This window comes from Panicum virgatum, chromosome 1K (assembly GCF_016808335.1).
Source record: "Panicum virgatum strain AP13 chromosome 1K, P.virgatum_v5, whole genome shotgun sequence".
In the NCBI taxonomy this organism is placed as follows: Eukaryota; Viridiplantae; Streptophyta; class Magnoliopsida; order Poales; family Poaceae; genus Panicum; species Panicum virgatum.
In genome coordinates this window covers 21987467-22015398 of record NC_053136.1, presented here as the reverse complement: position 1 = coordinate 22015398, position 27932 = coordinate 21987467, and the positions used below count along the sequence as shown (strand labels likewise).

Below are 27932 nucleotides of genomic sequence, written 5' to 3'. Positions count from 1 at the left end.
ATTGAAACCAATGCCAACCAACGAACCAAACTTGTACAGCAACTGAGCAACCAATATGAACATTACATTTACAGTACCCAACCGAGTTGCAGTACACGCAAACAGACCAATTGAATCAGACGCCCATCAACTCCAACAAAAGCCAACAATAACATTTTGATGACTTGACCTTTCTCTACAAAAGGGGGAAAATGGAAAACATTTAGGTGGCCTTGTGAGGGTTCATCTAAAAACATTGCTATCCTACCAACTCCAGAAGGCCTCATGTTCATGATTGGAATTTTGGACTTCTAGTAGGATGAGATCAAGACACAAAAAAAGGATCAATAGGACATTAATCAAACTGAATATGTTAATTGCAATGAAATGACAATTTTGTATGTGCCTTGTCCTCAATTTCCTCCCAAGTCACCTATAGTAGGGCTGTCTGACCCATTTTTCTTGCCTCTATTTGGCCTTCTGGCTCTGGTTCAGAACTACTAACACCTGCAAGCAGCATGTAATAGAAAACTTCTTTAGCATCTCAAAAACAGCATGAATTATTTAATTTTGGGTTGGAACAGAAGAGCGCCCTTTACATCACAAATGAACTCATCAGGTTTACCTTGTCGGAGTCCTCTGATTCTTTAGTCACATCTCCATTACCAGCTTCAATGTATCCCTGGAGTAGACATACAATCATACAAAGCATTAGTGAAACATGCTATGCATGGCTGCCTAATAGTATTTTACAATCCAGCCGACATTTCTTAACAGATGGTAATATGCTTAAAACAATGCCCATTGGTAACAGAAGAATGTTCTTTGGACCTCAGCATGGACCACAACATGCAACTTTGACCACTAATAAATCTATAGTGACGTAATTGCAACACAAAGTAAAACTAGAACAGTATGAATATACCATCCAAAACAAATAAATGCAAAAAACTTATCGAGATAACAATAACAGAGGTTCAAAACTTTAACTAAACATTCAAAATGACACTCTTTATGACCAAAGGGAGCATTTTATCATGTCAAAGAACTGCAGTTTAATTTCCACAACAGAATCAAAATCACAGTTAATTAACAGCAAACTTGTTATGTTACTCCTAAACCACCTGAACTTTTTTGAAATTTCAAATGTTAATAACCATACTGTTATTAATGAATGTGCATAAGCCCTTGTGGTAAGCACCTCAAGTGGGGGAATGGGTGATCATGAGTTCGAGTTAGTAATGGCACTCAAACCTGATGATTAGCAAAGCAACACTAGCGAGTACAGCTATCAGGTTGTACTCTAATCCAAGCACCTGGTTCAAGTGGCTGGAAAATCAACAACAGGAACATGTTGTATTGGTTCAATTATAAGTAATGTGATTAAAAAGAATATCCAACTTGGTCTGTGTGATTCTAATCTATCATCCTTAAATTGAAATATAAGGAAAATATACTGGTTGTACTATTAAACTATGCCCTGTTTCTCTTCCCTTGGCACGACACACAATAGTGCTTTTTAATTGGTGAACAAATGTTGTAATTGTAAAAGCAATAAAGCATAACATAGTAGGTTCCCCACTTTGGTCTACAATGAAACAGAAACCAACACATCATTATTTCCCCCTTAGCCCCAACCCACAAGTCATGACATAATGTAAGCTACAACTTGCTGACACAAGATCAATTATTTATAACTAGATCTTATAAGTGTGCACTTTGGTAGATCCTGAAACTGACAAATCATTTCATCTATCTATTATCTAAAGCTACATTAGAATGTTCCATGCTAACTGATCTAAAGGAGAACCCATTCAACTATAACGAACATCTAATTCCAATGATCAACAACAACAACGAACAGTGCCCGATACATGATATTACCCATACTTGAAACTAACAATAATCGTGATCCAAGTGATCTCATCCCATCGCTCAGCAGCCACCAGTGCATTGTGCGGGAAGATGTATTCCCAACACAGATAATATATCTTTTTTCTCCACATAACAAAACAATCAAGCTATCGTAGGTGGATATTTCTACCTATATGCGCACTTTTATGTATGTCTGCTGGCACAAATGGGCATAGTTGAGACAATACAAAACACAACAAGATAATGGATTGCACAAAACCAAATTCACCAACTCACTCCTAAGATCATCAAAACAACACTACTTAATGGAAGAAAGTAAATCAACAGGTACACTTCAATTCAAGAGGGAAAACAAAATAAAAACAAAACGTGAACATTAACAAAACATTAAAATGTGCAATCCCTGTAACGCAGTATTACTTTTGGTGAAGTGAAACATGTGTATATTCAAGCACTATGGAAAATGACTGACACCAAGAATAATGTTTTACTTTATTTTTATTTTTTTGCTAAAATAAACTGCTTACCAGTGATATGCTGAGAGAAGTATTGCTTATTTTACAGAGATAATAAAAGCACCCATCATTAATTTTTTTCTACATGGTGCTTATAATGTATGGTTGTTTATTGAGGAAATGTTTGACAAATCGTTAGAGACTGATTTTGAATCCATAGATAGGTGTTTAATAGAAGGTGAGCCTTGGCGCAGTGGTAAAGCTGCTGCCTTGTGACCTTGAGGTCACGGGTTCAAGTCCTGGTACCAGCCTCTTGCAGAAATGCAGGGAAAGGCTGCGTACAAAAAGACCTAAGTGGTCGGACCCTTCCCCGGACCCTGTGCAAGCGGGAGCTACATGCACTGGGCTGCCTTTTTTTAGATAGGTGTTTAATAGTGACAATAAATTGATGTTATCACTGTAGTTACTTCTGCTGCCCTATGGACTATAGGAGCTTTGGAACTGCGCAATGGTTATATTTTCAGGGACAAGTTTGGACAGGGATGGGAGAGATCTGGAGGACAGTTTGGGGTACTATTGAATTGGAGAAAAAAAATGTTATTATACCATGTTGCTGAAGATGCATCAATGATCAATGCATCAAGTTGATGAAACAGGAGATGAAGGAACTTCCAAGGATTATGTTGTCAGATGCATCAAAGGGTAGGATTGCTGCTTCCAGTGATGATCTTGTGTTTGAATCCATTGCGTGTGGTAATATGAGCACCGTTGGCATGAGTTCTAAACATATAAATAATCCAATTTTGGCAGCTAGACCCTAGGTGGATGTTGTTGGGGTAGTAAATTAGCTGAGTCCCTAGTCTGAACATTTTCTGCTTGAAGGCATTGGGCCATAAACTGAAAACACTCTGTTGGTTTCATATCCATGGAACTAGGGGGACTGCATTTATTCTAAAAGAATATAAAAAAGCCTTCATTTCTTACTTTGGCACTATAGGCATCCTACATTTCTGTAAAAAACATAATTTCTACAAGCAATCCTATCACATAGCTAGATGAAAGCTCCAGGGAGAGGGAGGTCAAGCAGCACAGTAGAGATACTGATATTACATGACACTAGCATCGGCATGAAGAGTACTCACTGCTATTGTTGCTTCTTTCCCCTTAAGCTTCTCCTTTTCCTTGTCTCTCAGCAGCTTGGAGACAAGGCCAGCCCTCCTCTTGCCCTTGGCGATGGCATCCTCCAATTCAGACACTGCAGAAGGCTTCTTGTCGCGGACCTTCCAGATGTCGCCCCTGCGGATGAGCACCTTGGCGGCTTTCCAGTCGTCAATGCTGGTGTCAATGACGGTGACGTCGGTCTTACTGGTGCGCTCCCCGTCGGCCCCCGCGGCGCGCTCCGCCCGACGGCGCTTCTTGGCCTTGGCGATCTTTTCCTTCTTGTCCTTGTGGGGGCGCGGCTGAGGAGGCAGAACAGAGATCGGCTGGTCGTCGTCGGTCCTCGGGCGAGGCCGGGATTGCTTTCGGAAGGCCTTGGGCGGCGGGGTGCCCGGCGGCGCGGAGGACGGGACCGCGAAGACGTCGGAGATCACGACGGCGAGCTGCTGCTGCCGCGGCTGTGGGGAATTGCTAGAGCTAGGGTTTGGTCGCGAGGGATTGCGCGGCGGGCGGGGCTGCTGCTGCGGCTGCTTGGGCTTAGCGACGGCTTTGGGAGGCGGCTCCCTGACGACTACGGCGAGGCTGGCCTGGTGATGGGAGGAAGGAGGCGGCGGCGGCACGGGCGGGGTCGGGGGCGGGGGAGGCTGGGCCTGTCGCCCCCCATAGAGGAGGTCGTCGATGTTGAGGTGGGAGGGGAAGGAGAGGCCCTCTTTGGCGTGCAGCCGGTGGAGCCATACCGGCGTGCTAGCGGCGGCGGCGGCGGCAGCGGTGAGCAACGTTTGGCAGCACGGCATTGCCTTCCGTCCTCTCCCCTCCGGCTGCGACGGTGGTACTGGGACTTGGGGGACGGCTGAAGAAGAGGACGAAAGGGGGGCCCTACTCTGAGAAATAAATTTGGGAAACGATGGGGGCGATTTGCCCACATTGATTTGCCATCTTTATGATTTTCCAAATCACCTTTTCTTTTCAGAAAATAATATTTTTTTCCTATTATTGTGCATACAAGTAATTTTATGACATAAAATTGAAAACAGCAAGAAATCTCCAGCTGCAAAATAAATATGTTGTTATTTGAACGCGCTTTCTCTTTTTTAGGAGAATTTAAACGCGCTTTCTACTTACTATCTTGGCAACTGAATCTGTGAGAAAAGTAATGTGAATACACATGGTGATCATCAGATGATATGGATGCCGATGACGCACATTGACGGATCCAGAATTTGAACGCGCTTTCTACTATCTTTGACGACTGAAATGTAATGTGAATACGCATGGTGGCCATCGGATGAAGTGGATGCCGCTGGACAACATAATGAGACAACAAATAGCGACGCCGCTGATATTAGAGATGCAGGCTGGAAAAGCTATTAGAGGTTTGCTAAGGATGAGGAAACTAGTAGGGTCATACAATGAAGATCATCAAATGCTTGCCCCATGCCTAAGGGAATTTAAAAATTGTGAAAATTAGCAACTCTCTTGTTTTAATAGCAAGTACCACTCTTAACAAATTGCGGTCGATTAAGTTCGTATCCCACGAGATCAAACTGATCAGAGGGTGGTGGAAAGTAACCCCTAGCAAAGGTGGTAGGTTTTGCATCGAGTGCAACATTTAAAATATATTTTCTTTTAACAACGAACAAGTTAGTTGTACGTGGCCGACTGCCAGTTGGAGAGTGAGCAGAAAACTTAGATTAACAATTTTTGTAATTGGGTAGGTACTAGGCTAAGGGTGCTTCGCGCTTCACACTATATCAAAGATGACCATTATCACCCCTCGCCACACAAGTTGACGTGCGCACCCTACAGCATCAGGATCCACTCAGTGGGACGAGTCCCTCCGCGGAACTGCAAAGCTCGTCCAAACTCGAGGGTCTAATGTAGCGTTGTAATTGGCACCCATCACCCATGCAATTGTTATAACACATAACTTGTATTCAACAAAAAAACTGACAAAGAACATAAGCCACATAGCAAAATTCCATCCATGGGTCGGTCTTGGACTCTTGGTTGGTTTCTAGAATTGCATATGCGATGTAGATTGTTAAATAGCAACCCTAGCTAAATTGGTAGTCTGACAGGGGAAATTTCAAACTGCCTGGCCCTGGCGGCACACTATATCAATATTGATGCTCTCGGACTGCAGGACGCCTTTTCTAGACTTGTGCACGTCCATGAATATCCTTTCAGTGAAGATGGTTCCTGCGGCACTGCGAGGAGAACAGCATTCAAGTTGGAACAGATACATCTCTACAACGTTAATAGATTATTACAGTAGCATCTTTTAAACAAATGCATGTTTCCTGATGTGTTTGATCAGGAAATCAACACCATCGATTCAAGTAACATAAAGAAATAGAGAGACCATGGGGAACACTAGCAGCATACATGAAAGGATTGCCGACTGATAGAAAGGACCATAATGTAAGCATGTCATTGCTCCACAGCATTATGACAGAGAGCTTCTATTTATATTTTTTTTTGCAGAAGACGATAACATGCATTAGTTCATTGAGACTATACTTACATTTACAGGTGAAAATGTACAGATTTTCCTTACAGGATACTAAAATTACTTGAAGGAAAATAATCTTCAATCCTGTAACATGGCACTTCTCAGTCTTTACTTAATTTTTCTGTCACATATTAAGGCACACCACGATCACTAATGCAAAATAAAAACAGCTCTTAGCCTGTCCAACAAGATGCGTAAAATATTCTAACCAAGCTCTTATCCTGTAACTTGCCTTTCATTGATACGTCATCTCCGTCTATAGAGAGGCTTACTTGACTCCTAAGCAAGATATCTAATCTTATCTCTAACCAACCCAGCCCAATCAGTCTAGCCAACTGCCCATAACACTAGCATACATCATTTCAGCTAGTCTGTCAGGTCTGTCAGTACGCACTACACAATGTATAGAGACTAGAGTCCATGAAATATTTACCCAAATGTTGTTGAGAAGTAAGCGACCAAAAAAGTAGAAATATATCCTCCATAACAAAAAGAAAAGGCTTGACGAGAAGAGAAAATACTTAGACTAAATCACTGATGTGCTTTCGAACCTGCAGTAACTAAAAGAAAAACTATTAGATAGAGGTCAAGTTAAATAAAATAAAAAAGGATGCAGCTAACATTAGCATTGAATTTTGCAAATCTCATGTATATTTTCCATGTCGAGATAGGTCGGATAACAGATATGTGACTTTGCTTAGATGTAAAATGATGAGTTCAAGTAAAATGGTACAGGATAAAATGCTAACCTTCTCAGAAACAGTATGCTGCTTCCTCTGCAATTTCCTGCGGGACCAAGTTCTCACATTGAGATTCCAGCTGTCTTTTTCCTTTGAACTTTAGAGCTGCAGTTCAAATCACAAACAGAGTTAAGAAGAAACAACCAAATTCTGTGCACTTCTATTACGGTAAAAAAGCAAGCCGTTCTATGTTACTAATGTTCTGCTTTTCCACAATTCATAATGCACAACACATAGCCAACCATCAAAATATGGTGTGTTAATGTCTCTTAGAGAGACACTAAATGATCAGATTCGGATCAGACAGGTGCAGGTAGCTCGTTACCCATGACTAAGAGTCTGAGACACAAGCTGGAGATGTACATACATAGTAGCATTGTTTAAAAATAGTCAAACATGTCCCCCAAAAATCTGAGGGAAACTCATAAATACTTACCCTTGGACCTTTCACCGCATTAACTTAAGAGTTTAGCTTCATCATGTTTGTGACAGAAAGGCATATGAAACTGCTCTCTGCCTCTCACCAGTCATCAGCCAGCGGAATAGCAAAGATATACCATTCCAACACAAACTGATTATGCTCAGGAGGCAGGATTCAGGAATGCCAACCATTAGCACGACAATAATTGCGTGAGTTAGTAAGTGCTCGTGCATCTTTGACTTTCTTGAACAGATTATATGCTGTCTCAACTTTGTCCATTTCTAACAGCTTGTTGTTCAGTTTGCTGTAAACAATTCTCCCAAGACAGAAGCCATTCCGAAGTGATTCCTCCACCACAGACACAGCCGCATCAACCTTGCCCACATTGCAAAGCCCATTTACAATAAACTCATAAATCTCTTTATCAGGTTGATATCCACACTCTTGCATCTCTTCCCATATGTTCAAAACACTTCCAATCTTCCCAAATTTAGCAAGCCTTTCAAGCAAAAGCTTGTAAGCTTTCAAGGATATTACACAACCAGCCTTCCTACTCTTTTTGTAAATCATCAAAGCAGCATGAGGCGGTCCAAATGTACACAATGGCTCGATAAATTTTGTTATCACCGCCGTATTTGGCAGAACTCCTCGAGCCAACATGTCCTCATACATTTGGAGTGCATCAGCCACCCTTCGCTCTTTCAGAAAGGCTGTAATCATCTTGACATATGTGTCGATGTTTGGCAGACAATTCTTGTCCAACATATCCTTGTAGTACTTGATGCACATGTCTAAATCCCCAATGGAGATAAAATTGAAAATAAGTGCATTGTAGGCCATTGTAGTTGGACCATATCTCTCATGCACCATATTCTCAAACACCCTGAGTGCATCCTCAGTCCGCCCTGCTCTACCCAAGGCCTCAATCAGATGGCAATGTGAGACCTCATCTGGCACCAGACCATCCTCCTGCATCTTTGTCCAGATCTCCTGCATCTTATCAACACTCCCGATCCTCGCCAAGCCACCCATCACATCATTGTACACATGTTTATTGAGACCAAGTAACTCCTTTCGAGCAGCTTGCAAGAGCGAAGTGGCAAGGCCTACATGTGACCTCCGGCAAAGGCAACCAATGAGGATAGTAAGCGCTTCCTTTCTGTAGCAAGATCTCCCAATTCCAAATCCAAATTGGTCAGTACTGAGAACTTCAACAGCCCTGCTGACATGCCTGGCGGCAATTAGGCTATCCAAAATGATCTCCAGTGTGGTCAGGTCCGGGAAGACGCTATTTCTTCGCATAATCTGCAGGGCATCGTCAATGAAACCGAAGAATTTCTTCCTCCCTAATGCCCTGATGACGATGTTGCAGGTGCGGACGGATGGTCGCGGATTGGAATTGGTGACCGCCCAGTCGAAGAAGGCGACGGTGGCAGCGCCGCCGAGATCGCCGGCGTTGACGACATCGGCGAGAACCTCCGGCGAGAGCGCGGTGGTGGCATCGAGGCCCGTGGAGGAGAGCGCCCGGTGGAGCGAGGCGCGACCCAGCGTCTTGCGGAGGAAGACCCCGCGGAGGCGGTCGGCGGCGGAGAGAAGCAGGGCGGTAGGCGGCGGCGGAGGTGGTGGACGGGGGTCTGGAGGGAGGTCGATGCATTGGGGATGAGTGGGGAGTGGAGGTGGATTGGCAAGGGGAGTGGAAGGGAGGAGGCGGAGGGAGGAGATGACCATGTCCTCGGCGGCGGCGAAGGAGGAGCCGGAGTAGCTGCGACTGTTGAGGAGGAGGAGGCCGCGGACCGCCATCCGTGCGCCTCCCCCGCGACCGTGCTGCGCTGGAGTGGGGTAGCCGATCCGCCGAACCTTCCCGCGGGATCACAAGTCGATCGGCGCGCCTCGTCGACACCGATGACGACCCCGTCGGAACGGAACTAGAACCGAAACAACCGCCGGGAGCGGCTGGCGGTGGAGGTTTGGGAGGGGATGAGAGCGAGAGACCAGAGAGGCGGAGAGAGCGCGAGTGGAGTGGGACCAGATCCACAAAACTCGTTACCACTCGCCGCCCCGTGGGCTCTGAGAAATTTGAGATTTGGCCCGTGGTCGCCAGTTTGCCATCTCAAGATTGTAAACATAAGTTTATATACTAACTGTCATAAAAACAAAAGTTGTCACACGTGTAGACAAAAATTGTAAAAAAAATATATTATACATATGAGTTGCCACACATATAAGATATAAGTTAGTAAAAAACTATCATACACTAGTACATATAAGTTGACACAAAACAAAAATTGATATGTACATAAGTTGTTACTATAGTAAGCCAATAAACACATAAGTTACTACAAGAAGAGAGCAAGTTGTTACATAAGTTATTAGCGGTTCACAAACATCGTCAAAACATATGCAAGCGGGGTCTAATTCTGTTCATCTCGTCGCTTAGAACACAATGGTGTAATGGATTCTCGAAACGTAGGTAATATGAAGAGCATGCAAGGGTAGGAGGGAGGGGGAGAACGTGAGGGAGGCAGGGGCATGGAGGCTTACAAGTGCGTCGCTGTCCGCTACGCCTCTCTCTCTCTTTCTCTCGGCGACTGCGGAGGCGGCGAGAGAAACTCGTGCTCCAGCCGGCGAGACCGCCGTTCCTCCTTGCCTCTGATGGCCTGGTTGGCCTCGGATGCGAGGGGAACGTGTGGTTCTCTGCCCGGCTGTGTAGATTAGGTCCCTCTAGATGTAGGGTTTGGTGTCCCGGCGGTGCTTGCAAGATGGAGGTGGCGCGGCCACAGTGGAATAAGGTCCTCCAGGCTCTCTTCCACCTCATCGTCACTTGCTCCGGTGTCGGCGACAAGCCTGTGGGGTGGGAGCTCTTCAGATCTGGAGACCGAGTTGGAGCTTCAGATCTTGACGGCTCCTGTACAGGAGTTCCAACTGGAGCCCGTACTTGTTCGGTGCTCCAACCAGGGTTGGTGCAGAGTGCAGGTTGTTGGCTTTGTGGATGTGTGGTGGGTGGATTTGCTCTTCTTCCTCGTTGGCTTCCGGCGACGAGAGCAGATCCAGAGCCAGGGAGGCATGGGGTGTGACCCCGGCTGATGTTGCTCCATGGTGTTTCAGTTCCCATCCTGCGGGTTGGGTTTTTTTTTGCGGCTCGTTTTAAAGCCTGTGTGCGATGGTGTCTCTCATGGCTTCAGTTTCCTGTCGTCCTCCCTTTGCTCCAGTGTTGGCCTCGGCGACGGCGGAGTTGAGCGGACTGCAACAACCTTGGCGAACATGGAGGATCCAAAGGACCTGACTGTAATTTCTTCTTTTATTAGGGTCTTCTATGTAAAGTTGGTTGGACACCTGTCCACTCTGTATCCTTCTAGGAGGTGCCTGTCCTTCTCTGTGTACGTTGTCCCGGTTTATTAATACAGGTACTTTTTAGTCAAAAAAAAAAAGCTCGGAGGTCTAATGGGCTGAAGTGTCACGCGATAGCGTTTTACCGCGATTGGTCGTATGTTACATTTTTCCAATGGAGTAAATGTGAGACCCAGGGTCACGAATACCTAATGTGGCACAGATTTGTATGAAATATGGGATAGGGCACCGACATGTCCCATACCCATACGTCATGTAAACTAATTGTTTAGATTTAGAACTAGTCAGTATATAAGGAAACTACTTGAGTAGTATTCGAGAAGTATTTCTGAGTTCATATCGATATAGGGTTTCATATAACCCTATCCTCCAGGCTATATAAGTGCGAATAGGGACCTCTCCAAAGCATATACTCACCTCAGACAATACAAACCACCAAACAGGATGTAGAGTATTACGCAACTCGCGGTCCGAACCTGTCTAAACCTTGTGTTGCTTGCACCATCGTGTTCCTGATCTCATGACTCCCTGCTTGCAATCTACTACCTCGGGGTATCCCTAGGTAGGCTTGCCAGTAAAATACCAACAGCTGGCGCGCCAGGTAGGAGAGCTCACCGATAATCCCTTGGTGAATTCGATGGCAATCATCAACTCCACCGCTATGGTCGACGAGGGTACCACCTTCATTTTGGCTCCTAAGTTTACATTGCCGATGGCTTGGGTAGCTTTAACATCCACCTTGACAAACTTGTGGAACCAGAGCCACCCACCACAGCCCACAGCGACAGCGCAAACAAACTTGCCGATGACCTCGACGAACTTCAACTTTCCAATCTAATCGGAAACTACTTGAATGATCTCAAATCGATCCCACGCCCCGGATAGACAACAATGATCTAATCAACGGGGTGGATCGTATCTCACACAACATTGCCGACGCCAAGTGCATTGAACTTGCACAGTTTGCTCTCTGGCAACAAGGTCCACGGAGATCTCTAGAACTTCAGCCCACAATGCACTTGTTCGGGCAATATTTTCTCCAGCATCGATCAGGTCGAACTCTCCCTCTCTGACTGCTTTAAGTTAGCAGAGGACGTTCTCCAACAAAAAGACGCCAATGAACAAGAAACTCCTAAGGCAAAGTTCAATTGTTATTTTGACAACTTCATGATGAACTCGACGCGTTGACGAACTCAATAATGGTCGAATGATATCGGCGCTTGGATTGAGCTAGGGCTCCCTGGCCGTACCATACTCATCTTGGTCTATAGAGGGTACCTTCTAATATCCCTTTGGGCTCCACAACTTCGCCACTATCTATCAGGAAGCCATTTGTTCCAAACCCTCCTCGACTTGGAGAAGGATCTGGATAACCTACTTCTACTTGAAAAACAGGAAGCCACTGACTTACAGGGGGCTCCTATCTCTGATCAAGACAACTCGAAATCGGGTAACGGAGGCCTAACCTCACCAGACTCCTCCCTAACCCTGACTATAAGATCAACCCCCGAGGGCAGAATTGTGTATTGGCGAGATAGAAAACTCCACAGCCAAACTCGTTCAAACCCTAACCAGAAGATCGACGAGCTCCCATTCCAAGAAGGCACGACACTAGTCCTCTCAGAAGGAGAAGAAACTCGAGGCACCAGGGACCTCTTGTGAGAGGTACTCATTTGTGCACATCACAGAAATCCACGAATCAGACGACGATTTCACAGAAGGAGTCAACCTCAATGACTACCACTCAGATGACTTCGAGAGTACCTTTCAGATGCCAACATGGAGACTGCAATCTCGCCGCCGGCTCGCTGGTGTGCCTTGCTATGGGCTCGGTTCCCTATCGTCTCGTGACGCTGACTTGTCACACCTGCTTGCTACCCGCCTCCCTACATGGCCGCTCGCGACTCTCCTCCTTCCCTTCTCGCATTCCGCCTCGTTACGGGCTCGTGCGTGACAGCGCAAGCTCTACGCGGCCTCATCGGTCCGCCTCGCTATCCCCACCTTCGTACGCGGCCGCTGCGACCCACCTCCCTCTACTACTAGAAAACACGCCAAAGGTCCTGGCCAAAGGTACCAGCTGCTTTTGCAACCGGTACTGCAGTACCGGTTGCAAAAGCAGCTGGTACCTTTGGCCAGCGGCGATCAAAGGTATGGGGTTTGGTACCGGGTTAAAGCATTACCCGGTACCAAAACCCCAGTATAGGCACCGGTTAGTGCCACCAACTGGTACCAAAAGAACAAGGAGGAATAGGTACCGGTTGGTGGCACCAACCGGTGCCTAAAGGGCGGACTATGGCACCGGGTTTTGCCATGACCCGGTGCCGCCACGTGCCCACAACAAAGGCACCGGTTGGTAACTTCAACCGGTGCCTATGCCTATTGTTTGGCACCGGTTGTTGAGCACCAACCGGTGCCTTTGAGCCACGCCTATAAATACCCCAACCCCTCCCCCGTCCAAGCTGCCGTGAACTCACTGTTCATGGCAGCTGAGTGAGGGGAGGGGAGGCGAATTTTTGTTTTTTTCAAAAAAAGTTAGTTATTTTTCTCCATAACTTAGCAATTGATATGTGAATACTATCAAATTATTGTATTTATATGTTTTATCAATTTATTTGATAAGTGAATAGTATCTATTTATTATAGTTATATGCATTATCAATTATATATTTGAATTCAAATATTGTATGGAAATATTATCAATTACATATGCAAGGGTGCTTTATTTAGTTCCCTTCAAAATTCCAAACCTTTACAAGATTCAACATTCGAGATGCATGCTGCGCCAATTCGAGACCCGCAGCTTAGCTAGGCCAGAAGGCCACATGCGTCGTTTTTTGTACAAAAATATAAAGTTCAATATAGAAAATAAAGTTTTTACACAGTCATGCAGTCAGAAGGCCATATGCATCGTTATAATTTTGTAGTTCAGTTTTATTAATAGCGTATTCAATATTAGTTATAAATTGGTAGAATGAATGAACTATTTGTACACTACAATAATATATATAAATGTATTGTGGACCCAGATGAGTCGGCAATGGATGTACATGGCCGACCGGCGTTCAAAGGAGTTCATTGATGGCGTGCATGAATTCATAGAAGCGGCCGAGAAACACAAGTATGGCGGTTTCGTTCATTGTCCATGCAAATTCTGTAAGAATGAGAAGGATTACTCATCATCAAGAACCATCCACAATCACTTGTTCAATAGTGGTTTCATGCCGAACTACTATGTTTGGACCAAGCATGGCGAAAGAGGAATTATGCTGGATAATAATGTAGAAGAAGAGGACATGATTCCTGACTTTGCAGCCAATTATAATGCCTTTTTCAATGACACTGCAATGGGTGAGCCTGAAGAAAATACTGAATGATATGTTGTAGAAGATGATCTTGGTCAGATGCTGCGCGAAACTGAGGAAGGTTGCGAAACAGAAAAGGAATCGAGAGATCTGAAGCGTATGTTGGAGGACTACAGAACATTGTTGTACCCTGATTGCAAACAAGATCAAAAGAAGTTGGGTACGACATTGGAATTGTTGCAATGGAAGGCATCAAATGATTTGTCTGACAAGGGATTCGAGGAGTTGCTGAAACTTATAAAAAACTTATTCCCTGAGGGTAACACCTTGCCGACGATAACATACGAGGCAAAAAAAGTTGTTTGTCCTTTAGGATTAGAGGCACAGAAGATACATGCTTCTCCTAATGAATGCATCCTATATCGAGGTGAGTATGAAAATTTGGATTCATGCCCTGTATGCAACGCATGCCGATATAAGATCCCTCGAGATGATCCAGGCAACGTTGAGGGGATGTGTGTCAAGAAGAGGGTGCCTGCCAAGGTGATGTGGTATTTCCCTCTAATACCAAGTCTGAAACGTTTGTTCATGAACAAAACGAATGTGAAATTGATGTGATGGCACAAAGAAGAACGTAAGCAAGACAATATGTTGAGACACCCCGCTGATGGGTCGCAGTGGAGAAAAGTGGACAGAACATTCCCAACATTTGCAAATGATGCGAGGAATTTAAGGTTCGGCTTAAGTACGGATGGCATGAATCCTTTCGGTGAGCAGAGCAGTGGCCATAGTACCTGGCCTGTGACACTCTGTATATACAACCTTCCTCCCTGCTTGTGTATGAAGCGGAAATTCATTATGATGCCGGTGCTTATCCCTGGCCCGAAGCAACCCGGTAACGATATAGATGTGTATCTGAAACCACTGATTGGGGATCTTCTATTTTTGTGGAAAGTGGAGGGTGTTCGTATGTGGGATGCGCACGCAGATGATCATTTTAACCTTCGTGCATTGCTTTTCGTAACCACCAACGATTGGCCAGCACTAAGTAACCTCTCCGGACAATCCAATAAGGGTTATAGGGCATGCACCCATTGTTTAGAAGAAACCGACAGCACGTACCTCAAGCACTGTAGGAAGATCGTGTATATGGGTCATCATCGATTTCTTCCGATCAAGCACCCATTAAGGAGGAGGCATGCTCACTACGATGGAAAGACAGATCATCGTACCAAGCCTAGGCACCGTTGTGGGAAAATGGTGTTTGAAATGGTCAAAGATATAAAAGTAGTATTTGGAAAAGGACCCGGTAGCAGATCAGTGCAGAGTGATGACAGACGTGCACCTATGTGGAAGAAGAAGAGTATTTTTTGGGAGTTACCTTATTGGGAAGTCTTAGACGTTCACCACGCAATTGATGTGATGCACCTACCAAAAAATCTTTGTGTGAATCTTCTAGGCTTCCTTGGTGTCTACGGTAAGCCAAAGGATACATTGGAAGTGCGACAAGATCTTCAACGTATGAAACAACGGGCCGCCCTACATCCAAAAAAAAGGGATAAAGGACGTCATTATCTAGGTCCTGCGTGCTACACTCTTAGTAAGGAAGAGAAGCAAAGTATGTTCGACTGTTTGAACAGTATCAAGGTCCCATCAGGCTACTCTTCGAATATAAAGAGGCTACTGAACTTGAAAGAGAAGAAATTCGCACACGTAAAGTCCCATGACTGTCACGTGTTGATGACACAATTGATTCTAGTTGCACTTAGAGGTATTCTACCAGCTAATATTCGAGCAACAATTATAAAGCTATGCGCCTTTTTCAACATAATTTCTCAGAAGGCAATCGATCCATCGAGTTTAAGCAGGCTACAAGAGGATGTTGTCCAAAGTTTAGTCAGTCTTGAAATGATATTTCCACCATCATTCTTCAATATTATGACGCATCTTATAGTTCACCTGGTCAAAGATATTGGTATTCTCGATCCTGTTTTCCTTCATAATATATTCCCTTTTGAACGATACTTTGCAGTCCTAAAGAAATACGTTCGTAATCGGGCTCGTCCAGAAGGAAGCATTGCGAAGGGTTACGCCACAAAGGAGGTCATTGAGTTTTATGTTGACTATGTGGAAGAACTCTGCCCAATTGGGATTCCAGTATCACGTCATGAGGGGCGGCTGATTGGAAAGGGCACACATGGAAGAAAATCAATAAATGCCACAGATCATGCCACGTTGAGCAAAGCACATATCACAGTTCTGCAACAATCAGCCTTGGTGGCTCCATACATGGAGGAGCACATGCAAATTGTGCGAAGCATATACTCTTTGAAGTCTGAGACATGGATTACAAAACATCATAACGATACATTCGGCACCTGGTTGCAGAAGGAAGTCATGGCCAACGATCAAATTCATGAGCAGCTAGCTTGGCTGGCCAGGGGTCCGACAAATTCAATCCTGATGTACCAATGATATGAAATTAATGGTTACACATTTTATACAAGAGCCCAAGATAACAAGAGCACCAATCAAAATAGTGGTGTCCGTATAGATGCCACCGACTCTAGTGGCCAAACGAACTCATATTTTGGTTACATTGAAGAGATCTGGGAACTCGACTATGGGCCGTTGAAGATACCTCTATTTCGTTGTCAATGGGTTAAACTCACAGGAAAAGGTGTCGATATCGACGAGTACGGAATGACAACGGTAGACCTCAAAGAGCTTGGCTATCGAGACGAACCATTCGTCCTAGCTAAAGATGTCACTCAAGTTTTCTATGTGCAAAACATGTCTAGCAAACCGAGAAAGGACAAGTACAGGAATAAATCAAGTTTTGTAGGTGCCGGAGATGAGCCAAAGCGCCATATTGTTCTGGCAGGAAAAAGGAAAATTGTGGGAGTCGACGATGTCACAGATGAAGAAGAATACAATAAGGTTGAAGATATGACTCTGTTCGCAGTGAAGGTTAACACAAGTATTCTTTTAGCCGAAGAGGAGGCTCCGTACACATGTCATGATCATAATGAAGCGACGATTGTAAAGCGAACCATCATTAATATTCCCTTAGTTGAATGATTATGTCTTGCAATATTTTATATGAACATTATTAGATTTCTTATGCAATGAATTGATTTATTGGGCAATTAAATGATTTATTATGCAATTATTTTATTTATAATGATTTATTATGCAATTAAAATGATTAGTTATGCACCTAAATGATTTATCATGTAGTAATTAGAATTATTGTGCATTTAAATGATTTATTATGCAATTATTTGATTTATTATGCAATTAAAATAATTAGTTATGCACCTAAATGATTTATTATGTAGTAATTAAAATTATTGTGCATTTAAATGATTTATTATGCAATTATTTGATTTATTATGATTTATTATGCAATTAAAATAATTAGTTATGCACCTAAATAATTTGTTAGGCAATTATAAGAGAAAAAGAAAGACAAAAAGAAAAGAGAACCATTGGAATCCAATCGGTACCTTAGCGGCCTATTTGGGTAAAAAAAAGTGGGGCGTCGTGCGGGAGTCGAACTGTGGCCGCGGAGCCCAAATTACATCGCGTTACCATTGAGATACTGAAGAATTCCATTAAAATCCGGTCAAAGTAGACAGAAAAGTTAACTTCAAAAGGCCTAAGGTACCGGTTCCAGAAGTCCACCCGGTACCATAGGTGATTTTCATTTCCCGCCCGTTGGGGCCTAAGGCACCGGGTGTGCCAAGAACCGGTACCTTAGGCTTGCCAAGGGTACCGGGTGGGTCAACAACTGGTACCTAAGGATTACATAGGTACCAGTTGTGTTTTTTACCCGGTACCTTTGGCCTGGGGTATAAATCCGTCTCCTCTGCTTCTTCCTCCTAATTCTCCACGGCTCATCGCCTCCTCCAGTCGACCGCCGCCGCGCGCCCTCGCATCGTCGCAGCCGGTGCCGCTCCGAGCACGCTGACCCCCCCTCGGCTTCGCAGGAGCCTCGTGCGTCGACGCGTGGAGTCCAGGAGCCCGTAGGTGTACTCCTGCAGCCCCAACCACGAGCACCGCACCGCCCTCGCCGCTGGACATCGCCGTCGACCCCTCTGCATCGCGCCATCTTCCGTGTTGAGCCTCGGTGTGCCTCGCCTCCCTCTCCTGTTCCTTTAGGCCAGCTTTCGTAGCCTGTAGCAAGCCCTAGGGGCCGGAACACCGGACGCCGGTGCCTCGCCGCCGCACCCACCGCGGATCCGCCGTAGCGGACCTCACTACAGCACAGCACAGCCACGCGCGGCCCTTGTTTTGGCCCGCACTAACCTTGCGCATGCTCACTGACCCGGTTACGCCCAGACCCGAGCACTGGCGTCGCCCAACCGCTTGTGCCGGCGAGATCTGCCACCGCATCGCCACCTCCGCTGCTGCGCACCACGCTCCGACCCCTGCAGAACCCTGCTGTTGCCCTAGGAGAGTTACGCATGTCGCATACACCACCCCTGACCAGAACTCGGGTCGAATTGGACCCCCGAGCATCGGATTTAGCCAAGTCCGGCGAAGTTCGCCCAGCACCGCCGCGGGATAGCTCGTCGGCGTCGTATCGCCGCCGCCCCGCGCGCCCAACCAACCTTGGCCGCCCGATCCGGGACACGCGGCCCAGATTAGATCCCGCGTACCCCGTCGCTCAGGATCGCACGATCACGATCCAACGGCGTAGAGCCGTTTGACCCGGCCGCGTACCGGTCAGCCCAGGCAGTTTTGCTAAAGAGCCCCTCTGTTTATTAGAAATCAACCCGCAGTCCAGCGTAGTTCAAAAATAATTCCAGATCAGCCCAGTTTTTAACGTTTAGGCCCCTGACCTTTTTAAAAATAGGACCCGCCGTCCAGTCCCTGTCTTTTTGCACGTTAGACCCTTGATCTAAGGTTTAATTACGTTTTAGTCCCTGGTTTTTTTGCAGAAGCCCCTGGAACCTTAGTTTTTCTCGCAGTTTAGTCCCTAGACCTAGTTTTAGCTCTAGTTTTCACGTTCTAGCTCCGTTTTAGGTGTTCTTTTTGTCCACGTGATCGTTGTAACGCGTAGAATAGCTTTAGCTCAGTTTTGGTTGCCTCCTCTACTCTTTTCCTCTTGTTCTCTTTGGGGATACTCTACTTCTGCTCAGTTCCTGACGACGCGGAGGAGTTCACCCAGAGCTACCAGGAGTACGAGGACTTCTAGGCGGTTGTCTCCCAGTCGACGTCCCTGTGGCGCCCAGCTTCCGAGTTTCGTACATGTTTTATGCTTCCGCATACTCTGTATCAGACATTTGTCATTTATGTAATAAATAACATTCGTACTCGCTTTATTATATCTTTTACGTGATATGTGCTGTGATATACTGTTCATTCTGTTGTATATACGTGTGACTTGATCCTGGCACGTATATGATTGCGGCTAAGCATATAAAACTCACGCATTCACCGTCCCTCGACTCTCGACCTCGACCCTCGACCCCGTCCCTCAACTCTCGACCTCGACCCTCAACCCTAGACCTCGACCCTCGACCCTCAACCCCGTTCCTCGACCCGGTTTCTCGACCCCGTTCCACGACACACACACACTCCCACTAACACACACACACACACACAGTCTAATACACACACAGACACACACACACTCTCTAATACACACACAAACACACCCTAACACATTCTAACACATTTATATAAAGTATCAACCCTCGACCCTTGACACACACACACACATACTCACTCACACACACTCACACACACACTAACTCTCTCTCTCTCTCTCTCTCTTTCTCTATCCCACTAACACACAAACACACAGACACACACCCACACACACACTGACTCACACACTGACTCTCACACACACTAACTCTCTCTCTCTTTCTCTATCCCACTAACACACAAACACAGACACACACACTGACTCACACACACTCACTAACTCTCTCCCTCTTTCTCTATCCCTCTAACACACACACACACACACACTCTCTCTCTCTCTCCCTCTCTCTCAAACACGCATATTCGTTCAAAGAATTGAATTCTCCTACTTCATTTAAGGATGGACACATACTCTAACACATTTTTATGGTTTTAGTTAAGGATGGACCCCTTCGGTGATGACGAGGTCGCCAAGCAATACATGTTGGAAGCAATAAATGAAGATACGAGGGCCAACACCACCCAGCCAATCGCTGAAGATGATGCTCGGACAGCTGATTCGTTCCTGAATATGTCTGGAGATGCCGATGAAGAAGATGATGACTTTGCGCCACCGCCCAATCAACAGCAGTATGTTCCAGTATGAATCTTAAAACTATATGCATGGTGACTTCGGTAGATTAGTTTTGCGATTAACATATCTTTTCTGTAATTTAGTCGACCTCCGCATCGACTTTTTTGAGCCAGTCAAAAGGGAGACGCCGGCCAACCAAGAAAATGGAGGGAAGACAGGTCGTCACAGAAGTGGACGCAGAGGGCTGTCCAAGTGCTCCAGAGGCTGCTAGCACAAAATTTGTCAACCAATATGGGGTTATTGTTCGGGCGAGAATTCCGATCACCACAAGACTATGGAAAACGAGCAAACCCAAAGAACAGCAACACGCTGTGCCTGCACATCAGAAGGAAATGCTATGGGTAGAACTAAAGGATATGTTCACTCTTCCTGAAGGAGTTGACCAAGAACTTGTGAAGAAATGTGCCTTGAAAAAGATGGCCCTTACCTTTGCAACTTTCAAGAAGAAGTTGTACATCAATTACATCAAGAAGGATAAGGAGCCGAACTGGGACGATCTTCCTCAGGTTAAACCATACTGGGAGGAGTTCAAACAATACAAACTATCAGAGGAAGCGCAAGAAAAATCCGAACAGGCCAAGGTGAATATAGCAAATAAGAAGTACATCCACCACTTTGGGCTTCCGGGTACAAGAAGTCAGTTAAAAATGGCAGAAGATGGAGCAGGACCTTATGGATAGAGGCATTAGGCCGACGACTTGGGATTGGCCGGATAGATCCAAGTGGTGGTTATTTGCTAATGGCGTGACACTAAACCAGTTGGATGGAAGTTTGGTCGTGCCCGAGCATATGCAAGAAGTGTTCCGCGATCTAGTCGCTGCAATAGATGAGACCCAACAAGAAACATTCCAGCCTCAAAGGGAGAATGATGAGCTGACAAGGGCATTAAAGAATCCAGAACACCAGGGACAAGCCCGCGGCATCGGCGTGGTCCCATGGAAAGTTGCTTGGGCCAGAGATTCCTCTTACAAGACTCACCGAAAGAGCAAAGTCAAACAGGAAGAGAAATTTCGTGCCATACAAGAAGAGATGAACATGAAGTATGCGTCCTTGGTATCTCAGATGGACGCCAGGGTCAATGAGGCAGTGCAGCTAGCTCTGAGCTAAAGGGCCACTGCTGGGTCGCACCCGGATGTTGTGATAAGCCGGCTTGTCAGTGATGCAGCAGCTGTGCATCCATGGCGGCGCCCGACGTACAAGCGGAACAGCAACACTAGATTGAGCCAACGGCGGTAGACGACCAGAGGTATCTAGTGGATGATGTCACCATGCCGACACCATGCGAACTTCATGTGCGAGCAAGAAATATATCCATTCATGTCGCATACGGGTTAGCCCTGCCTCTGAATCCTTCTACTAAATTCATGGAAGGCCGATTCCCCCTGGCTACACCTCCGTCACAGTCGAGCAGATAGTTGGAAACAATGAGGATTTTGAGCTCGACTTAGTGGAGGGGATGGAGAGAAGACATTGGGAGATGCACTGCACGGGGTCGTTCTATGGCGCAAGGCCGACATCAAACTTACTGCAAGCACAACGGCTCCCGTGCAGAACGATTGCCCGTCTCCGCGGCCTCCCTCACCGCCGTCCCCATAACCACCTCCTTCACCACCATCTCCGCCGGCGCAAAGGGCCACGAGTACTCCAACTCCTCCTACACTAGAAAAAGCAAAGAAAAAGACAGCATCCCTCCCAGCGGCTGGACCCTCAAAGAAGAAGCAGAAAACGGTCGAAAGAAAATTAACCTACGAGAAAACCGCTGAGGAGTTGGAAGAGGAGACTGCTCGATATATAAAAGAACAATTGAAGCCTAAAGTCCCCCCGCCGAGCGAAAAGGTACCTCTAGAACTAGGGAAAAAGCTTCTCGCAAACCTAGACAACCCACCAAAAACGAAAAGCTTACCCTCGGACTATGATCGTACTCTGACAAAGGCACACAAGGTGAGAAATCTGAAGAAAAAATATGGCAAGACCATTCCTCAGCTTGGCACACAAAAAAAGAACTCGAGCCCTCCGGGTGCCAGGGTAGCCACTCCTACACCCGACGGACGTACAACTCCAGGCGGACCTACAGGCCGCGATATTTCTTTCTGAAACTGGATTAATGCTAGAGGAGGCAACGGAGCAAGTGGAGGTGGAAATCCCTGTCGCTCCCGTTCTTACTCCATTCCAGCATGGAAAACCTTTTGTCACTGAGGAAGAGGAGAAAAGTCTAGGCACGCAGATGTTCAATTTGCATAGATGGTACCTGCGAATGTCGAATGACGAAGGGAAAATGTTTGGAGTCAAGTATCGTGACCATGATTTCTTCCGCGGGGAGGACGACTTCTGGGTGTACTTCGAAAATTTATATCACATTTACCATCGACAAGCCCTCGACGCCTCTATCATCACCATTTGGGTTTTGTAAATATCACTTACCTCTACATTAATACTTTTTGTTAACAAGAATATAATTATATATGTGCATTATAAAATTTCTATTGTATCGTTTAGACAGGAGACCCAAAGAAGCCGAAAACATGGATGACACCATCAGATCGGCTTCATGTCTCCTTTGCTAGTCAACCAGAAAGTGCTCAACAAAAATTACAAGGAAACGTGCCAAAAACATGTACGATTCATTGATTAGGCAAAATTACAAATCCTATATATTCATACCATACAACTTTGGGTAAGCCTTGGTCGACTCAATTCTCTATTATATTACTAAATAAATACTAAGTCGTCTAATGCATGTATGTATATATCCTATGTATATCTGCAGTTATCATTGGATTTTACTCATACTTTCCGTAGAGACCGGCAATTTTATAGTCTTTGACTCAATGAGAAATCCAAAGTCTGCAATCCAACATATCCTAGACCCCTTGAACAGGTAAGTTCAGTTTGCACAATCAAATCCTTTTTCTGTTAATAACAATTCCTGAATATCAAACTTAACTTTGAGCGCATGGTTTGGAAAAAATTTGTGAAAAATAACAAAGGACGTGGTCAATGGAGGCCTGAACTGAACGTTAACATGGATTATCCAGTATGTTGATTCATAAAGATTTGTCTAGTTAAGTATATAATCCCAAATTATTCTAAATTGAGTAATTTATTTGTTTCTCCCTAAGTGTGCGAGACAACAACAAGAAACTGATTGGTGCGGGTACTACGTATGCAACTACTTGCACATCATGACTCCTTGCGGGAAGGCTACTGATGAAGACACGAGAGTACGTCCAAACCGTTCACTAGTATATTTTCATAATTGTACTAACGCACATGATGTTAATCCTTTTTTCCTAAATGATAGATGTCTCAAATGGGGGATGAATGTTACTCTACTGATCGGATCAACGCCTTGTGCGAGCAGCTTGCCGGATTCATTTTGAATGAGATCTTGGATCCTAGAGGCGAGTTCTACCACGACGGTCACATCCATAGAGGACTTCCATCGACCTCCTGAGGGGACCAGTAGTTGGACTATAAACATGACTTGTACATTTGTAAATATTTCTAAATGTGATGTCTTGATGTTTGTATATTTGTAAATATATTAGTTCATTTAATTAGTTTAATTATATGCTCGCATTTCACTTTTAGTTAGTTTCAGATATTCTTTGAAAATGAACACATATGTACGACCAATGAACGTATACTACTGTAGAGCTCGAGTGCGTTTAGCAATTATAAAAAATAAATAGTAATAAATAAAACAAACAAAACTGGAATACAGGAAAAAAAGGGAAAAGATCATTGGCACCGGTTGGAAAGACCAACCGGTGCCAAAGCGGCTGCCACCCCGCGTGGCAGCCGCTTTGGCACCGGTTGGTCTTTTCAACCGGTGCCAATGAAAGCCTAAGGCACCGGATTAAATACCTGGGGTCTTAAGAAGACACTATTGGTCTCGGTTTGGGGGAACCGGTTGGAAAACCGGTGTCTTGTTTCCAACCGGTTTCCATGGCGTGTTTTGTAGTAGTGCTCCCTTCTTGCATTCTGCCTCGACGCGGGCTCGCGTGTGGCAACGCAAGCTCGAAGCCGCCTGGCTACACCCAGCTCCCTGCGCGGCCACTCGCGACCCGCCTCAGTCCCGTCCCGCCGTCTCCCCGCCACACCTCGGCCTCACAGATGGCATCCTCCTCGTCCACATCCACGCTATGTCTCAGACCGGTGTGTGGTTTCTGCACAAACAATTAATCTGGAGATGGCAGAGAGGAAGATGGTGTATGATTGGTCATTGTTTTATCTGGATGCTAGGATAAAATTAGGCACCGGGAAGGATAGTTTTCTGGCACAATGTTCTATGTTCTATGTAGTAGAAACTACTCGTAGTTTTTTCTATTGGGACTGCCCTTAGCTAGCTAGTTAGCTGAGCTTCATACGTGGGCGGCCATCAGCGAAAGGGTGCATTGTTCGGTGTAATGTGTGTGACATTCTACAAGTGTACCTTACAGTAACATTTTGCAACATCAAGCTAAGTGTTACCCGCATCGTAATTACAAATTATTGCGTGTGACGGGTAACCTTTATGGGACTTTACTTGCACACTATACTAACTTTGATCTCCACCCATTTCCAGATCCCTTCTCTTCCATGTCAAGGCGTCGGTTGACAGAACCAATCCCAACAATAAAATAAACAAAAATAAAGAATCGCGTGGACTTCATCACCAAAGTTGCCAATTGGATAGATTTTGGTATTGGACAAATGGGATGAAAATAGAGAACAAGAACGGATTGACATATTCGCAAAATATCCCAAGGAAGATCACCGCCAAAGTGGCTCCCCACAATCAAAAGGCAAAGCTTAACCCTTGAGCAACCCAATTAACAGCACATCTCATGACTCATGCTAACTGCGTCACGGAACGCACATATATTAAAAAAAAGGCGCAGCATGTGTCGCATCAGAAGAACGCGATTAAACTGCGTATTCAAATCCTGCACATGTAGGCTCTCCACGAGCGGCTCCACGAGCAGCTCCGGCCGGAGCCCTGCCAAACGGGCGTTTTTGCTGCGGCTCCGGTTGTGAAGCCCACGCTGGAGCTGGTCGCGGCTTCCACATGGGAGGCGGAGCCACGTTTTCGTGGCTCCAAGCGGCTCTGCCCCCTCCTTCCCGGATTACCGCTCCTCGCGCACTCGCAACCCAGCGAGGAGAAGGTGGCCGGCGGCGAAGGGAGCTCGCGGCGGCGAGGACCCCCGAGGCAGCCAGCGGCGGAGGGAGAAGGTCGTGGCGGCAGGGGGCCTTGAGGCGGCCGGCGGCGGCGAGGCCCGAGGCGGCCGGTGGCGGAAGTATCTCGCGGCGGCGGGTCCCTAAGGCGGTCGGCGGCGGCGCGAGCTCGCGGTGGCTGGGGGGGCCCAGGCGGCTGGCGATGGGGGCCCGAGCTCGCGGCGGCGGGGGCCCGAGGCTGCCGGCAGCGAGGGGGCCCGGTGCGGCCGGCGGAGAAAAGGAGAGGAGGAGAGGAAGCTCGAGGGGAAAAAAAGAAAATGGGAGAGAAAAAGGAAAAAGAGAGGAAAAAATAAGAAGAAAAAAAGGTAATTTAGACATTTTACCACCTCAATCTACTAGGTGAAACCGTTTTGCCAAACGTTTTTCAAAACGGCTCCAACTCCATCAGAGAAGCCGCTCCACCAGATGAGCCAGAGCCGGAGCTGTTTTTGAAGCAGCCGGAGCCCTGCCAAACAGGCCCGTAATCATTAGCTGGTACTGGTTGGTGATTAGCAACGATAATCCTAGCTTGGCCTCATGCAAGTTTGTTAATTCAACTGTCAGTACATAAAAAATCTCAATCTGGTGCGCTTGATGCCGCCACGATGGACCTATCACCTCTGGTTGGTTAAGCTGGACACAGACTGGATGTTACACTTTTCACAGTCAATGCGAACAGAATGCTTGTCCTCTCTGTTTATTGGCAACCGGAGTTAAGCACAGGTGCACACTTGCTTTAGAAAATACACAAGAAAGAAGTTACTAGTGGTGTATTTATTACACATGGTAAGCATAAATTAGAAACAAGAGGCCCCAGCGAATTCACTGGATGTGTGCCACTAGTGATGAGTAATTTTTTTCTAGCAGGAAAAATTTAATTTACACCCTTAAAGTTAAACTATCATAAAAATTTAATTTTCAACCTTCAACTACAAAAACAGAAAATGAGGGTCATCCAACTATTGAAGCCGGGCAAATTTGGCCTTGTGAGTAGTTTCAAAGGTGGTTTTCATTTCACGCAAATTTAAAATATTCAAATTTAAACAAAAAATTTAGTGATACATTTTAAATCTAAAAATACGAAGTTGTGCTAACATTTTTCTAAAAATATAACCTATCTACTAACACTCTACTCGTCATTTATTCGAATTTAATTCTCTCATGTTCCTAGTATTATTTTTGAAGTTATATTCTTTTGAATAACTAAGATCCAAATAGAGCACCAATAGATAGGTTACAACTTTGAAAAAAAATTGTACCAATTTCATATTTTTCTGATTTAAAATAAATTAGTTTTGTTTTTCAGATCTAACCAGAATTTTTTATTCTTTTAAATACAAAACCACCTTTGAAACTGTCCAAATGCTAAATTTGCCAGATTTCAATAGTTGGATGGCCTCCATTATCCGTTTTGTAGTTGAAGCTTAAAAAATAGTCTTGTGATAGTTCGAGGGTCTAAACTAAACTTTTTGCCTTTTTGTAACTACATTTAACTATGATTTTTACTTGCGAAGTCCAGATGACATGAATAGTTTATACTATTGTTTGATAGAGAAAAGGAAGAAGATCAAGTCCGCAAGCTGACTTTTTTTTAAAAAAATATTGCTTCTGGATGAAGGTTACTACTTCTACACATGAATTTTTAACTTTTCTTGGTTCTTTTGCTGCATGCTAAAAACGTGGGATATTGACGTTTTGTTTTCCTTTGTGCCTATTCTGGCTGTTAGGATCCTTTTGTCAAGTGGACTACATGATTAAATGTGGCTTTTTGTTGTTGTTGTTGTTGTATCATATTGATCCCTATCCCTTTCATCATGGCTTGCTTCAAACTACCACTTTTCCTATGCTAGCAATACGGGGCGGCAGTAATATACCTTGTATTTCCCCATGAGTGCCCAGGCGAAAATGTTATATGCAAGTTCCAACTGCCTAGATCATTAGGGTACTCAAGTTATATATCTAAATGGCATACCAATTGTTCTTTAAAAAGAAAACTTGTCCTGCAACCTGTTAAATTCAGTTTTTTTAATGCGAGATGTTAAATTCAGAAATGTACTTCCCCGACCCCCAGTGAAAGAAGTTAGATGCCAATGTTGGCACGGGCGGAGCCAAGATCAAGCGTGGATTCGGGCTGAGGCCATAAGCAAACATAAAATTGTTAAAACTAAAGTTTAGTCTATCTACTTTTAACTATTGAAATTGCAGTTCTCATATTATTTTTGCATGTATTTTGTCAAACTTATTTTGGTTGATTGCACAATCTATCGCGTCAACTTTTGTTTGAATTTGGAGTGAATTTTCTTGGGTGGGAAGTAATCATCGCATAAGAATGCAAGTTGAATTTTTACATGGGCCTAATATTATACCTCCGCACCCCAATAATAGAAATGGGATTCTACATAAATGTCAGTTCGATCATTTTCTTTCTCAGATTTATAGGATCATCAATGAACTTATAGTACCCTCTTTTCGGAAAAGAAAAAAAAAGCGCAGACACCATGTCCACAGATATGCGTGCGCTCGATCAGCAACAGTTGGACGATGCACAGGAATATGCCTCGCTTGCAAACTGTGCCGTCTGACAACAGTTGAGACTTCACTGGTGCCTTGAATTGTTTGGGACCTCACTTGCGACAGGTGGTTGGCGATAAAAA

At 45.1% G+C, this 27932-nt stretch overlaps 2 protein-coding genes across 5 annotated transcripts; both read right to left on the bottom strand.

Moving 5' to 3' along the window:
* Positions 1–15: 15 nt before the first annotated feature.
* On the bottom strand, positions 16–4372 carry LOC120699401 (circumsporozoite protein-like). Its single transcript, XM_039983387.1, has 3 exons — positions 3452–4372; positions 605–661; positions 16–486 (listed from the first exon to the last, which is right to left on the bottom strand). The coding sequence occupies exons 1-3, from the start codon at positions 4259–4261 to the stop codon at positions 448–450; spliced, it is 906 nt and encodes a 301-aa protein (XP_039839321.1). The 5' UTR covers positions 4262–4372; the 3' UTR covers positions 16–447.
* A 962-nt stretch (positions 4373–5334) lies between these two features.
* LOC120699376 (putative pentatricopeptide repeat-containing protein At5g43820) lies at positions 5335–9181 on the bottom strand. Of its 4 annotated transcripts, none has more exons than XM_039983362.1 (4): positions 7156–9181; positions 6729–6824; positions 6413–6539; positions 5335–5674 (listed from the first exon to the last, which is right to left on the bottom strand). In XM_039983362.1, the coding sequence occupies exon 1, from the start codon at positions 8938–8940 to the stop codon at positions 7315–7317; it is 1626 nt and encodes a 541-aa protein (XP_039839296.1). In that variant the 5' UTR covers positions 8941–9181; the 3' UTR covers positions 5335–5674; positions 6413–6539; positions 6729–6824; positions 7156–7314. The 4 variants fall into 4 exon arrangements, with proteins under 4 accessions (XP_039839296.1, XP_039839302.1, XP_039839310.1 ...); XM_039983368.1 differs by having other exon boundaries at positions 6413–6530; XM_039983376.1 differs by lacking the exon at positions 6413–6539.
* Between the last annotated feature and the right edge of the window lie 18751 nt (positions 9182–27932).